The sequence below is a fragment of the Poecile atricapillus genome, chromosome 2 (genome assembly GCF_030490865.1).
Source record: "Poecile atricapillus isolate bPoeAtr1 chromosome 2, bPoeAtr1.hap1, whole genome shotgun sequence".
NCBI classification, from domain to species: Eukaryota; Metazoa; Chordata; class Aves; order Passeriformes; family Paridae; genus Poecile; species Poecile atricapillus.
Window position 1 is genome coordinate 58500434 of NC_081250.1, and position 16660 is coordinate 58517093.

A 16660-nucleotide genomic window follows, 5' to 3' on the forward strand; every position below is an offset into this window, starting at 1 on the left:
TTCCTTAAAAAAATCAGCTTTGAGAAGAGTGTTTGCAGAAAGTGTTGCCAAACAATGGTAGCTGATAGATACGCGATCCCTAAAACACACCAACCATCCCTGCTTTTTCTGAACTTCGCTCAAGACTTTTGTTGCCTGGTACATTTGTAATCTACAAATGAAATACAAAGTTTTAAAATTTTAAGCAACTAAATCAGTCTTTTGTTATAATTCCAGATCATGACCCATGCAGATGCACATGTTAACAGGAAGCATTTTCACTCCTAGCCAAATACTTCTCACCATAGCTAACAAACACCAACTTCATTTCACCTGCCTTTGTAACTAAAATGCACACCTTGCTGCCACAGCAAACCCCAGCCTACAGACATCAAGGGCCCTTGCCAGTAAGGAGTTGCAGACTTTTCAATATTTTATAAAGTACTAATTCTTCTGGTCATGAACAGATGGCTGGCTATCCTCAATGTGGCACTCAACAACCATGACACGCATGAGACACTTTTGAACCTCAGGAAGAGAAATGCATGACTACAAAGAGAGACAGAAAGTGAAAGGAGATAAGGAAAAAGTTATTAGTGCAATTTTTAAGCGTCAAAGCCATTGTGGGACTCCCCAGTCTAAGGAAATTCTGTATTTAAAAGAGTGAACCTCTCAAAATACATTTAACATTCACATTTTCACTACTGCTAAGTTTCTCTGATGGTCCTTTTATACCATTGCTCATCAGTGGAAAATATGGTCTGATGCGCAAGCAACAGAATATTGGCCAAGATCTGGTAAAATAAGGCCTCACATCAACAGGTAACTTTTTTACAGTACTGAAGAATCTTGTGAAAATTTTAGTCCACTTCTGAACACTCATTATTTATCCAAAGAGGTGCCTTCTGCCTAACCTCACCATGAGGGGTTCTCCTTCCAGAGAAGGTCCTCACAGCATTTCTCCTGTGGTCCTTTCAATGTGCCATGCCTTTGCCTTCTGGATACCTAATTTCCCTGTGTGAGAGAGAGTCACAGGACTGCAAAGTTTGTTTTTCTCTGTTTCACATGCTTCTTGGCTGAACAGCAGCTAGTAAGGGGTTAAGCTGAAAGCAGGAAGCCACTGCCGCCCCAGCAGAAAGATTGATTTGATCATTCTTCAGGGATTCCCTCTTGTATGAGTCACTGCTCAGACTGACTCCCCCACCAAAGGAGGCCAGGATAATGCCATTCCTCCAGAGACTACAACAGCTGAGGGCTAGCCCTGAAGACTGAAAGCTTGGGACTCATGCTTGGAAAAACATTCAGCAGACCACAATGCACTCAGCAGACTTAGGGAAAGCTAGGGGGAAAAAAAGGCAAACAAAAAGTGTTCTCAACCTCCTTGCATTATCCAATTAAGTATGCAGACTAGGAGGAATTAGACAAGCTCCAGGAGACTGCCTCCCGGCTTGGGGACTCTGCCTGAGTAAGGACTGGAGACATGAGTTGACGTAGTACAATATTTAAATTTTATACAAAAGATATGTTCTCTTTATGAGCTCAACGATCTATTACTTTGATCTATTACTCTGTAATAGCTGTGTTTGGCTGCTACCTACTAGGAACGTGATTAACATTCCAAATTCAAAAACAAAAGTGGTAACAGCAGCAAAACTAATGAATGTCTCCAGCTAATCACAGAGGTTCATAACCAGCTCTCTAAGAGAAAGAGAAACTATGCTGGTGTTCCTTCTCTTGACCTACTTTCACTGATGTTCAAGAGCTGAAAGGGAAAGAAACACCCCGTGCTGATTTACAAAAGTGAAGGCTGCTAATGCTTGTTCATTTGACGTTAAATACAGTGACTGTTCAAAAATCCAGCCAGAGCAGTCTGCCACTAAGGTAATGACACATTGCTCTTGTTTGCTTCCGATGCATTGACGTGTGTGACGCAGCATAGCACACAAACCATGGAAGCCTTAAAAATTGCTCAGCCCAGATTAGCCAGCAGCTTCGCTTTTTGTGTGTCATTTCTACTGACACAATTATTGTGGCTCCTAGAGATGCTACACACTGACTCTAAGGGCTCAGCCCCTGCAGGCTATACTGCCTTGCAGCTGCAACAAACCTACAGACTACTAAAAAAAAGCAGGACCTTAAATTCTGTAATTGAAAGCTATACAGTGAATACCTGCTTTTAGTGTACCTAATGCAGTATTAGGAATATAGGAGTAGGGACAATGTTTAGATCCATGCTGTGGTGCCTGCTGTGGGCAAGCAGCATCACCATCACAATCCTTCAGAATGCAACACTTAAAAATTTTCCAAGCCAAAAAAGGAAGAGGAAAGGAAATAAGTATTAAGGAAGGCACCCTTTAATGTGGTTTCCTTCTTGTAATGAGAGAGACTGAGGACTCCTGACATGTCACACTAACCCAGTTCTGTGCAGTAAAGGAAGTTTAAATATAAATAAAGTAGACATTAACTTTCTTCCCTCCTGTGTGGGAACACAGAGAACTCATTTTTTTTTTTTTTCAATTGCAATACCACCTTTTTCCTGTATTTTTTAATTTTCTTAAGAAACAAAAAGAATATTTTTACTGATGTCACAGGCACATCCCTACTGTGTGTGCTGCAGTGCTTGGGGTTCATAGAAATGTGCCAATTGGCTCTCCCTGAGAAGCCAAGGCATTACCTCTGCCCAGGCACTTTTGGCAGCTTAAACCACCTCAACTCAGGATTCTGTTGGGGAATTTCAGGGGTGTCTTCTGCTTTTGTCCTGATCTTGCTGAGCCTAAAGACACGGGTATCTTTGCCTCCAGAGCCTCCCCTGCCCTCCCTGACATCCTGCCCCATGGCCCATGTGGTGCTGGCAGGGGCTGTGGGCAGGAGAGCAGCGTGGGAACATAAAGGATTTAACACAAAGGGTTAAACAGGCGCAGCGTCAAAGCTGGTGCAGGCAGCCTGAGCACTGCCCAAGATTGTTTTAAGTTCGGGGGGGGGTGGGGGGGTTCACTCGGCAGCTGAGGAATTCATAGCTTCTGCCAGCGCCAGGGAAACCCTTTCCAAAACAAGACTCAAAACTATCCTTAGCAGTCTCGTTTCAGAGCCTGATTTTGATTCCCAGCTCCACTCGCACTGCTTATTCCCGTGGGGGGGATTCACACCCATTACGCACTGTCACCCTGTGATCCACCGCTCCTGCACGCGCATCCTGCCCCATTCCATGCCATTTTCCCTGTTTCAGCCTGGCCTGCCACTCTTCTCCAGGAGAACCAGTCCCACCACCACAGCACCGCAGGAACAGCGCTGGGCGAGGGGAAGTTGTGTTCAGTCCTTCCCTCAGTCCTCGGGGTAAACCTGTCCTTCAAATGAATGTGCGTGCTCCAAGCCCTCCTCAGCCAGAGCCCTGTAAATGCCACGGGAGACACAGGTGCACACACACCACTGGCAGCACAGAAATGTTTAAGAAGATGCACTGCACTGCAGGCTTTAGGAGGACATGGCACCAGAGATTTCGAACCACTGTCACAGGTACTGCCTGTTACACTCGTGGTTTGCTACAATAAACAAATGCCAAAGGTGGACCTTCGATATCTCTGTTGTCTACCTGTAACTACAGTTGCCACAGTGTGAAACCTCAGCATAAAGGCATGGCTCAGATCCTTTCCACAGCTTTGCCCAGTGACATGGAAAACGTATTACGTGCAGAAGAAAATGTCATTACTGTATTTGTGCTTTCATCATTTGCCACAGATGGGGTGGGGGGGAAGGCAGATTGGAGCCTCGATTGAAAAGACATACCTGGCGCTTTCTCCACAAAGATGACTTTGGAGTCTTGCAGAAAGTTATGACCAGTCAGTACCATTTTCTTCCCTCCAGTAACAGGAAAACTGTCGGTACTTTGCTTCTCCACCAGCGGCAGTTCTTGGGCAGATCTCTGAGCTGGAGAGTTACAAAGAAGATTAAAAAAAAAAAAAGGCAACCACAAACACACAAAAAAGTAAACACTGCATTAGTAAGTAACTTAATGCTTACCCTCACAAGATAAGTTGAGTTTGATACAGAAACAAAGGTCACAAGGTTGACAGGAAACATGGTTCATTTTCAAGTGCTTTGATTGTAAACAATAGTCTTAAACAGCAGTACAGATTCAAGAGACTCACAAAGAACAAGTGTTCTGAAATGCTTGATACATACTATATCAGAAAGTGTATTTTTATGGAAATCAATTTATTTTAAATAATTTTCTCTCACTCTGTGTCTAGCATATATGCTGTGTGTGCACAAGGCACACATGACAAGGTGATTACATGTGTCCAAAATTTGTTTCAGTCTGTATACACCCTATTGTCAATTATGCAAATTGTCTTGTTGCAGCAGCAGCAATGACCCTTGTGATTCAGCACCAGCTCACAATTTAGAGAGAGTCTTTCCGAAAGAACCTGAGCACCCAAGCACACATGGATCCATGGAAACTGAATCTGGTATCCTTGTGGCACAAATGTGGGACATGAACTGGGACATGAAGAGAGTGCTGCTTCAAGGGATGATTTTATCCAAGTTATATGGTTCCTTCTGGTGTCACATGCACTAAGAAATTTATGAAGTTTTTGGCACCAGCTTATTCCACATTCTGCACTGGAAATAACACTAGCACTTCTTTTTTTTCTCCTGTTTTCCACTTCCTTCAGCGGGTATGCGCCATGCTTGTGCTCATTACACAACACTCAAAGCTACAGTGCCCTGACACAAATCCAATCAGCTTCACATTTAGTGGCTCCTTGAGCTTGGCACCTTGCACAGACCAGCTCAGGACAGATTCAAACTGTGCCCTATCCTCCAGTGTAGCAACTGAAAAGCTCTCATAAACTTCAGCCATTAAACCATGACTCCTCACATTTCTTTCTCTGCCCTCCAGCATGAATGGAGCTAGGAATGGTCAGAACTTCCTTCCCATTTCCTCTGCCAGAGCTCACCCCTCACATACCTGCCAGATGTTAAGCTTCCCCCCTTCTCTGTCAGCATCAGAAGGATACACTTTGTGGATGGAATTCAACAAAACCTTAAAAAATTGTTTCAATCCATCCAGCTAATCAAAACAGCATTGGGAGTTAGACTGAAATTTAGCTTCCACCACTTATGCTGGAGAATTAAAGCTACACAAAGCAGATACATTTTGTTTTGTGTAGGGGAGGCTGATGATGCTTACAGATAAAAAATGATATAGGTATCTTTGAAGGGCGTCGTCCCAGTGTATCTGATAAAATACAATCTGTACATTTAAAGCAACCCCAGTGCAGAAACCTGGTTTCTGGAAGTTTTCTGAAGCCACAGGGCCAGTGTGTCAGCTCTAGTATATTGCTAGCTCATTATCAAAGTGTTTGTTTTGTTTGCTGGTTTTTGCTTTATGGTGGGGAGAGAGAATGAATAGGACATGAGAGATGTTTTCCAAAACTTCTACAGCAATTACCATTGTGATAAGGAGTCACCAAAACCAAAGGCTCTTCCACTCCCAGGTCTACTATTAGTTTAACTGTTCTTTACTTGTAAACATGTGTTTTTCTACAGCGCTCGATGCACAAAGCTACACATATTTTCCTAAGACAGAGATAATGTTCTCAATGTAAACCACGTACTTTTGGAAAGCAGATTAAAGCAGATTAAAGTTCACTAACTAGACAGGTAAAGCAAAACCAATATAGAGGGTGTTGGCATGGACAAAGACTGCGCATGTGGCAGAAGAGTTAAAAACTGTTCCAGAGGTGTGTGGAGATGGCAGTGCTCGGTTAACAGCGGACTCAGTAATCTTAGACGTCTTTTTTAACCTTACTGATGGAAAAATTTTCTGATAATACCCAGCAACAGGAGGATGTTTTCTGCTACTTACAGCACTCAATGGGATTGGAGGCTACTTGCAAGGAGAGGGTCCTGCCATTGGCTTGTGGGATATGAACCCTGAAGACCAGACGCACTCGTGTGTTCTTCCGACCGATGTCCGTCTCTCCCTTGCGCAGCTCGATATCAGAGTTCCGGAGCTTTAATATCCCAGCACAGTCAATGCTATCCAAAAGGAAACACAGGGCAATTCAATTCACTTCAGGGAGACACGAGTATGCAATATCTTCCCTCTCTCCTGCATGCTCTTCTTAAAAAACTGTGCCTGTCCCAACCCAATGACCAGGCTGAATGCAGCAGACTAAGCACTCCCAAGCAGCTGACTTGGGGCTATCTGTAGCAGCAGGTAGTGGCTGCTGTAAAGCATACAAATTAAGGATGTTACTTCTATTCCCAGAGGAAGAAAATCTAAAAGACCCTTCCTCCCCAACACATCCTGTAAGGACTGTAGTTAAAGAATAACCATAGCCCAAAGAAACACTGACTAGAAAAGTCAATGGGATGCAACAGCAGTGCAGGAACTGTTACTAACCCAGAATGCTGCGCTACTTACAATTTTACTTGTTACAGCTAATTTGGACAAAAATCTGACAAGATTTTCAATCAAGGGTGATGTCCTGAAATTCTTATTAATGAGCAGAGCTCTCTCTGAGGTCTGTTCTACTGTCAATCTGTTTGTGTTTCAATGAGTTGGAAATATTCCCAAGCTGAGTGCTGAGCTGATGCTCTGCATGAAAAAAAACTAAACTCCGAGTCCTCTCCCCACATTAAGGAAAAACGTGCTTTTCATCAGATACCACTACTACAATTCCTGATCTCACTCTCTTTTTTTTTTTTTTTTTTTTTTTTTTAACTTTGGCTTTCTTCTGGATGAGTATACAAGTCAGGATTTTTGTCAAAGAGTATTTCAACAGAAGAAGCTCCCAGAACAAAAGACATATAAACATACACACTCAAAAACCCACTACAAAAATACCTCTGCCTTGGCCATGACTACAAAGCCTATATGGCAATTTCTTCTGGGTACTGGTCTCTGGCATGCATTTTATTACATTGAATATGCTTAGTTAACTTTATTTTGCATTCAAAGAGTTTAATTTCCCCTCCAAACCTTTGAAGCTCTGTTCTGAAGCAAACTGCAAACAAGCACGATGGCAGCATGATTTTGATCTGCATTTTTTCTAAAGTATGGATTTCAGAATTTAAAAAATGCCCTTGCTGATATGATCAAAGAAACTAATGAAAGTAGTAAAGATTCCAAACAATGCATATTAGCAGATGAAGCCATAAGAATTATAGAGTATTTGTACCCATGTCAAGATTCTATGCAAAGATCCGTAAAATATGGAAGAAAGAGTGCATTTCTCCATTTTGTCTCTCCTATAGCAACACTTGTAAATTGAATAATTATTGACATACAATTCATACCCAAATATTCAGAGAAGAAAATGTATTTAAATTCAAGCTTGTAAAGTCATGGACATTTAAATCTGAAGTCAAAAGGAACAGCTAAATGTGCAAAAGTTTAAATGGGCAGATGAGCTCTGGTGTTTCACTGAATCAAGGCCTGAACACATAAAGTGTGAGAAAAGTCTTGGCTGCAAATTTCAGTTCAGTGGTAGTGCTACATGAGGTTTCAGACAACTGACATGTAAGGCTTATATATGCCAAAGCATTGTTTGTGATTCTTGAGTGAGCTGTACTACAGTCTGGCACGCACTCCAAAAAAATATTCAGCTTGGCTCCTAAACTGTGTAACTTACCTTTATTTCAGGGAGAAAGATGAATGACAATAATGATCCTAGATGGCCAAAAATGTGATGCAAACTGGATAAATAAAGGGCCAGATAAATACTGTAGGGGTACAAATTGGTGAAATTTTCTTAACCCCAGTGCAGCCCCACCAGCTTACAAGGGCAGTGAACAGGGCCAATAATTTTGAAGGCTTGTCATGACTTTTAACACAATGCACTCAGAGAGATCCTCAGGTCTTGAGTGATTACTCTAAGCCCAGCTGGCAATGCAGCTGAACATATTCTGGCTCTTCTATTTACATGAGGCACTCCAGCGTGTGTTGTACATGACACTGCAAACCAGCTTCTAATAACCACTCTGTGCGGAAGGACTTTAGGTGTCTGATAGCATTTTCCACTTTGTTAAGGTATGGAAAACTGTATGAAAAACAAGGAGTGAAATTGTGATTTTCCTGAGGTATTTTGTTTGGCAGAGGTCAGGATTTCTTGCTTGCTACCTTCCTATATATACAAACAAAGGTGCATGCACCTATATATAAATATGAATACATTTATATTGATACACAAACACACACCAATAGCTGTACTTGCACATGAGCACACAGAAATTCCTCCCAAGGCAGACACCTCAGATAATGATTAGGATGATTTGAATGAGGGGGGAGACAACTCAGATAAGGGTCTAGGTTGATTTGAGGGAGGGGTACAGAGAGGACAGGATTAAATAGAGTGGAAGGTCTCATGTATGTCACTTACACTATTTTAACCTTTATATAACATCCTATAATGATGTTTACAGATGTTTAATGGATCTACAGGGCACTTAATTATCACTCAGATATCCTAACATATCCATGCCTACTTTTCTGCAGAGCACTAAACTTGAGTTTAACAACTCAATCTGTAAACTGCATCACCTTCGAATAAAGGTTCTCAGAGGTATCTCTTCTCAGTTCTGGAAGATTTGCTTGTAAACAAGTGCCATGAAAAATGCTGAGTTTTATTATGTGAGAAATGAGTGGTTTTATTTGTCTCAGAAAAGCCACGAGGGTACTTGGAAATGCTCTCTAAGAGTTTCCTTTGACATCCAAAGATAAATTTTAATCAGCTCTGTTCCTTGCGCTAGTGCGTATAGGAGCAACAGGTGTCATATTTAGAAACTAAATGCAGGAGCTGAGGTAGGAGATATTTACAGCTCAGTAACCGAGATACTTATTTTAAATGGCAAATAAGCACATTGGCTGAAACTCTAGAATGAAAGCAAATCAGTTGTCATAAATATTTGTGAAGTTCATTTTGCTGTTAAGATGATTAGAGGCAATTTGTCTCCGCAAAGTTGTGAAAACCTACTATTGCAGAGAGAAAAGTAGGGGAAGAAAGTAAAAAGACAGGGAAAGGAAAATTGTGTATAAAAGAAAGAAACCCTAAAGAAATTAAGTGAGGTGACCAAGACGAAACTGCTAGGAGTCAGATATGGTGCCTTGGTCTTACATTGCTCTCATGTTGTTCTCTGGAAGAAGTGGAATTTCCAGGACTTTGGTATTGGAAAGTATTGTTTCGTGGCTGGTGGTGGAAACGGTCTTGCCGGTGATCCGGTGAACCTGGTAGAAGGCATGGGGTCGCAGCAGGCGGTCGTCTGCAGTCCCAATGAACAGCTGCAGCGTGAGCGGCTCGCTTTCTAAGTAACCATGGAGCTGGCAAGAGAACAGAAAACGCCCACTGAGCACCACGCACATAAACTGCTAGGAATCAATTAAATCTTTATAAGCAGGAGAGCCTAATTCAAGGAGAGAACTTGTGACAGGTGCTATGTGTTAAGTCCCCCCTTTCCATTTTTCCTGTAATGTAATATTGGTACAATAAAAAGGTGCACTCACAAAATGTCTCATTATCCTAAAGGACCTGAGGCACTTTAGATGGGCTGAGCTTTTGAGCACTCCTGCTACATCCATGGAAAACTCTGCATAAATTCTGCTACAGTGTTCAGCAAAAAAACCCACAGTGAACTCGATTTTCCTTCACAATACTGAGGGATGCAAAACCGACAGAGTTTGCAAGTGGAAAGGAGCTCATCCTTCCCCATGCTTCCTGGGACATCCCTCATGCAGCAGCACTCTGCTGCTTATGACCCATCCCTCTCATTAGCTGATTTTTATGCTCGTAAATACTTCCTGGGACAGCATGAAGACAGATCACATATACATGATTAGTAGCTCACCATGTGTGTCAAATTCTTGTTATAATCACACAAAAATCTCATTGAAGCTCTTGGGCCTGGCTTGAACCTCATCCACATTACAGTGACTGCTCTGATGACAAGTCTTATTTCTGCCACAAGATGCAGAGGAAGCAGAGCCTGACCTCATCCACACTATCTCCTGCAGAAGCTACTCAGGGTTCCCACTGCTGTGAGTCCCCAGACATCGTCCCACTTGTGGCTGCTGCCTGACATTGGGAAATGAGTCTCACAAAAACAGTTTTCTTGCAGGGGTTAGTGGTGAATCCCTGTCCCAAGGGAAGGGAGGATGCAGCAACCATAGGAGAGAGGAATGATGGGCAAGGTGTGCTGTCCCAGGAGATGCCCCACCCTAGAGCAAACCTGCTTAGTCTGTTGTAGGTTTAGGCTCCACTGTGAATGGTTCAGGTGGGTTTGGGCATGAGTTGTTCACTATCACTGAATATTACAGATCAAAATTTATCATAATTTAGTGAGGAGCAACACTAGTTTTAAGGCAGATACAAGTTCAAAGCTAAATAAAGCTAAAACAAGTGGTGAAACCCATATATCAAATGCTGCTTGTATTTGTATTTTGTCTGTTTTCACTCTCCTTAAATCTTACAAAGCAATTTCATGTTATCACTCTATGGTATTTTACCATCTGATAGCAGGAATGCTATTAAAAACAAAGATCTTGAATCACTTTTACTCCTTGAGCCCTGCAAAATTCTGGTGGGTGCTAACAGGCCCAAAGTCCTCCCTCCACTATCAAACATGTTGAATGGCAACAGCAACTCATAGTGGCAAAGTTTCAGGTGCCACAGTGACCAATGCATGAGGAAGGGAGGACGATGAGCCACACCATTTTTCACCCCACACTTTGGTTCAGAAAAGCAAAGAAAACGGAAGTATTTTTCTTGATTTGGTGCAACAATTTTTATATCCTTACCTAAGGCACATGAATGCTGGGAGGATGCAGGGATAAGAGGAGAGGAAGGCTCATTTCTAGCACTACACTATTTTATCAGCTCTGCATTCCTGAGACACCATACAAAGGCAGCTCAGAGCCAGGGGGTTGTGACATGTTATGATATGATACGAGAGCTCTGTGATATGATATGAGAGTTCCATGCCAGCATTGTCAAATTGAAAACACCTTAGTGGCAGATTGAAAATCTGCACTATCAGCAAAACAACAGAGAGAAAAGCAGACAGCCATGCCTGTACACTGCCTTCAGCAGGATGCCACGGGCTGTGTATCTCCCTCCAGCTCCAGGTGGAACACCCACTCCTATGGCCCCTGACACACACATCAGCACTGTGCTGCAAACAGAAGGATTCCTGGCTTTCTCCCCCAGAGACAGACATGCAGCTTGAGCTGCAGGTGGACGATCACAGGTGTGCTCCTGGTACAGTCAGTGGCCACAGGGAAGCCACTGTCCTACTCATTTACCACCCTGTTCCCCCCACATGACAGCCTGGCTGCTCATTAATTCCAATGATGTGTGTGAGCTGGGCTGGTGAAGTGACCTGGATTTGTCCCAAGCTGATCTTCCCTGCCTCACCACTTCCAGAGCCTCAGCAGCAAAGCTTAGGTAAGGGAGGACACACAAGTTATCCCAGGGTATTTTTGGTCAAGACAGCACGTGGGTTTGCAGGGGGAAAAGTAAGACAGTGTGACATGCCAGGCAAATAAATTTCTATGTACTGCCAGCGGTCACTTCTCCAACTCGTCATGGAGGATGCTTTTTATGGAGAGTATAAAATTAAAACAAACACATATTGAGTTACAAGGCTGCTTAAAATGTAAAAATAGACTAGCGAGTAACTCAAACCTCAATTCAGCAAAAGCAAAATCGCACACCAAGGTACCCACATGTTTTACTGAATACGGGCAAAGAGGACCAAAAATGTCGGTCTTGCATTGGATTCTGCTATTTCAGGCTTTATCTTTAAATCTGAACTCGGCTCCTGCCATATCTTGTAACCTACTGCTGAGCCTCAGCTTGTGCTTTTCCCACAGGTTTCGTACCAGGAGGCAATCAAACACCCATAGTCTTCAGCTCTGCACACCTGCCCTCCCCTGGAAAGTGTTCACATGCTGGAAAATAAATAATAAGATCTCAGATGCATGTTTTTCACTGTTTTTTAAGTTTTGTGATCTTCAAGCTAAATTTATGTTTGCTCTTTTTAAAGGTCCTGTCCTAGAACAGAGACATACTTTGGTTTGGAGCCATTGCCCAAAGTCACTTACTCCCTGACTTAGAAAGTGCCAGAAACATACAGAAAGACCCGTGTAATTTCTATATGCTTGATTTTGCTGTCCTCAAAATAAGAAAAATTCACACTCACGTCACTGTTACTGTCGTAAGTTTTATGTCATATTCTGTGTTAGGAAGCAACTGATCTCCAATTTGTATTTCCCTTTGAGCTTTACCCATTGCATCACATTATTTACTTTTATATTATGTCACATAATCGCGTACGCCAACAGAAGCAATAAAAGAAAGCGATGCAAGGATTAACATTTAAAGGGGCACATGCTGTGAACGACTTATTTTAGATTATGCACCCAGTGCATTATTCCCGTGACAGACAGTGTTGAGCCTTGGGAGTTTTCAGCACGCTGCAGATGTCTAGTGAATGAGAAAGATCCTGCTTACTGTCATCTGGGTGCAAAAAGAATAGTCCACAGACCCCTCAAAACATGGGAGACAGGTATTATTGCCACAAGTTCCTAAGTTAGGAGCAGTGGCAGTAAAAGCAGAGTTGTGGTACTTTAGGCTGCTAGGTTTGCCAGCAGTAAAAGGGAATATCAAACAAGATCATTATAAAATGAGATGGGGAAAAAGGGTGACTGAGCATTTTTCTTGGTGAGGAAAGATCTCACATGTTCATATCCATGCATATTTTCCATGTATGCTCTGGGGTACTGTACTTGGTGGAAGAGCGATTCAGTTTCCTGGCGTACAACATGGGATGCATGCGTCAGACACCCTATTTTTATCTTTTTCTCTGTGTAACATGGTCCAAAGCTCTTAATAACTCAGCGGTTGAGTACGGGTGACAAAGGTGCTCTCAGCTACAGCATTTATAATAAGGGATGTGTCTTTCTTACCAAGCGTGCTTTCCTTGGCAATACATAGATCCAAGTGGAAAGAGGTGTACTTTCCCCTGCTGTGGAACTGAAAAAGGAATTAGCTGCAAAATAGGACCAGGAGCACAATATTCCTCAATGAGTTTCCCTTCCCAAATAAAGGCAGCGATACAGCAGTCACCTGGTTCGGTACAAAGGAAAGATGCAGGAAAAACTTAAATATGCAGATAAAAATGGTGTGGCCAAGTATTTGATTTTGAAATGAAAGTAGGTCATAGTCTCTTGTTCTCACCAATCACTGACTACTCTGCTCTTTTCCTCTTTGAGCAACACTGTTAAAAATACTTGAACTCATCTCAAATTACATTTTCATTTTTATTGTCTGAAGCTGCTAAGATCAAAATCAGACTTAATTGCAGGCCTATTACACACTCCTCTAATTCTATCAAAAGCGATGCAGTCACTGGTAATTAACACCAGAACAGGACCGATCACAGCTAAGCTCTTCGTCACCTTACATCGTCTTATGCAAGCGTGAGGAAAAGGGCTGCACCGGCTGAGCCACCGCATCAAGCCTTCCCTGGGATTCCTACAGCTCTCCGTCATCGCTTTCCCAGCACTATCTCCCACCAACTTCTCTTGATTCTCACCAGTCGGCTGCTGCTCATCTCAGTGCAGGGTGGCAAAGCAAACACCAGCCTTTTCCCGAGGAGATGCACTGTGTGCTGGGGCTGGATGTTTTCATGTGTCCAGATGCCATGGCACTAAACACCTGGAATCTTCCTCCAGTGGCCAGTGAAGTGTGAGGGAAACAGGGCTGTCACCTCTCGCAGCCATGAGCTGACTGCAAGGTACTATCTGATTCAGTCCTACAGCTATGATGGCCTCTGGTTTACCACAGAGGTGAGCCTATTGAGGCTGCCTGGATTCCAGATGTGTGCCTGGTACATGTCTATTAAATCTGCCAATTGGAATTGAACAGACTTGGAAAATGATGAGCAGAAGGAGATGAGGTGTTTCAAACATAAGCATTAGGGAAAAAAAGAAAAAAAAAGCAAAACCTCCCCAAACCTTGCTACAGTTATTAAATTTTGAGGAAATTTTGCAAACGCCACATCCAATAACTCAAATGCTATTTTCAGTTTCAGTGGTTATTCTACAGTCTGTGAGGAAAACTTCTATTATTTAAGCCACAGCATTTATTTTAAGAAACGCAGTTGAAATATTCTGCATGTTCCCTTTCCAAGCACTTTATGCTTTTGGCATGCCCAAGCATCTGTTGAAATGCTCAGAAAGCTACCTGTCATAACAAGGAGCCCTCTGTCTGGAGAGGCTCCTGGAGGCCACCGAAAGAATGGTCCTGTTCTCACGGGACACATCAGCCAGATACGCCCTCATCACCACCCATGACATCAGCCAGGAAGAAAGGGAGCTGTGCTGTGTAATAGCGTTCAAAGGTACCTACTGGGCACTTGGGCAAAGGACTGCAAAAACCCTACAGTGGTGCATTCCTCCAGACCCGGACTCTTTTGCAAATATATTAAACAAACATTGGGGTATAATTCAGGGCTCAGCCTGTCCCAGTTCATTAAAGGCTGAGCTCCCACTAATAACAAAGCAGGGCATGACCAGGGACTTAGTACTCACTCTCAAAACCAGTCAGCAGCTTGTGCTTGAGACTCCTGAGGCCTGTAGGAGCTGCCTCCTTAATGAAAATGATTTGCCAAAAAAACGCCAAAGGGAACATCCATATCAGCAATACCTCTTGTGTGTGTGTCTGGCCTCTTATATTTGGTATATACTAAAGACAACAAGAAAATACACTCAAAAAATATGCCTCTAAAAATATTAAGAACAATAACTACTTATCTGACCATGTAACTGGTTGCAACAGGTACCACAGTGCTTATGCTCCGCAACACCTTACACATCCACTGTCCCATTTGTTTCCTTGAACAGTTTCCAGAACTGTTCAAGGAATACCTGAGTCAGTCTGGTGAAAATCATCAGGGAGACTAACAACCCAGTCTGGTGTAAGGGGACTTCTTTCCCTTTTATCCCCAGCAATGTTTTGGAAAGCAATTGCAATGCTTTCAAAAATGGTCAAATAGAATAAAATCTATAAAATAGGGACATTTTAAAGTCAAGACAAATGGTGCTTGTCTCTTTAAGCTAGAGCTTCAGAGCTACACACTAAATAGCTTTATTGCTAACTTCTTCAAGCACCAGTTTGTTTTTTTCAGGAATTGCACATGATGAATGATAAAATGAAACAAATTGCAATGTTTTAAAAGTGTACCTAATATACAGCCTCAATAAAATACCATCAGTGAGTGCTTAGTGTCTTGGTTTTTTAAAACCAAATCAAAGCACAAGCTGTTTAAACTACAAAGAAAGTGTACTAACATTTTGGATATTGGTTTCAGCAGTTAGCACCGAGCATGCATAAAAATAGTGTCATGAATCTGATTTTCAAGAAAAAGAATTTCCTTTCGGCTCCCACACAGAAGCACTGGAAGACGTAAGCCACTGCATCATGGGTTTGAACGGCAGGAGGGAAAAGCTGATCTTGCAGGCAGTGACTGTCATGTGAAGCGCAGGCACAGGGGGTGAGGTCAGGAGACCAGGGCATCTATTCTGGTGTGTGCTGCAGAGATCCTGCCCGACCTTCACCTGGGCAGCCACCGAGCTGCCCTGCTACCATGCCCCCAGCTGAAAATGCCCAGGAACCTGCTGCTGTGAAGGCTCAGGGAGCCAACACCCTACGCGCCTCTGGGAAAAAGAGTCAGGAAAAGACTGCCCCATTCATCGCAAAATTCCCTAATACCTATTTTGACCTGGTTTGGCCCTTAACTTTTTTTGCTGGGGGTGGTCTGAGAGAGAAACACACCTCAGATGCCCAGAGGCGGGGGACTGTAGCAACTTTCCTCTCGAGCTCCTCTCCCAGATCCCAGGTGCCATGGGAACTGGTTTATGGAACTCCCCTTGACCCCTCTGCTCCAGAGGGAAGCTGATCCTGCAGATCAGGGTTGTACTGCATGCTGAAGGGCAGCAGCAGCAGGGCACAAGCAGGCAGTTGTACCCCGAGCCATAAAGCAGGAGCCAGGGAGGGGCTGGCAGCCCCTACTCTGGGGATTCAGGTCCCACAGGACAAGGAGCAAGCAGCCCTGGCAGTGCCAATGAGGCAGACAGGCAGCATCAACAGAGCACCAGCAAAGCACTGAGGCACATCTCTTGCTCCGTGTGTTTCAGAATTGCTGTCTCTTTCCAGCTGTTTCTCTCCACCTTCAAGCTCACACTCTGCAGTGTACACGTTTCAGCCACTGCCGTACCACCCGTGTGCCCCTTGCTCTTTCCACATCTCTAGGTGCAGGCCTTTGCGTACCTAGGACTGAGCGAGGCACATCATCCTGACCAGGAAAGCCTTCCCTTTGCCAGCAGCCAGGGAAGCAATAGGGGGTGCTGGTTTTTTGGATGAGGTGCACAGTTCAGCTCCAGACTCTTTGTCAGTGACTATTCAGGTGCTAAACTTGGTCTACACGGACACTCCTGTGAGAGCACAAGCCAAAAAAAGGGAGCATTTTATTCAAAACAGCAGAGCAGACAGACTTCAGAATGAAAAATGAAACACAGCAAAACAGAATAACCCCTCAAAAAACAACAAAACAGAAAATAAAACACTTCCTTAGGAGCTGAGATTACCCTCTGGCTGTGACAGATTTTGCTGTACTTCAT

At 43.2% G+C, this 16660-nt stretch overlaps 1 protein-coding gene across 7 annotated transcripts in view; it reads right to left on the reverse strand.

Moving 5' to 3' along the window:
- Positions 1-16660, reverse strand: part of NFATC1 (nuclear factor of activated T cells 1) — a 110785-nt gene that overhangs the window by 57933 nt on the left and 36192 nt on the right. For all 7 annotated transcript variants that reach the window (XM_058831332.1, XM_058831327.1, XM_058831329.1 and 4 more), the window contains exons 4-6: positions 9102-9304; positions 5849-6021; positions 3763-3903 (exon numbers count right to left, since the gene is read on the reverse strand). In XM_058831332.1, the coding sequence (XP_058687315.1) occupies positions 3763-3903; positions 5849-6021; positions 9102-9304 (517 nt within the window). The remainder of the gene's footprint in view (positions 1-3762; positions 3904-5848; positions 6022-9101; positions 9305-16660) is intronic.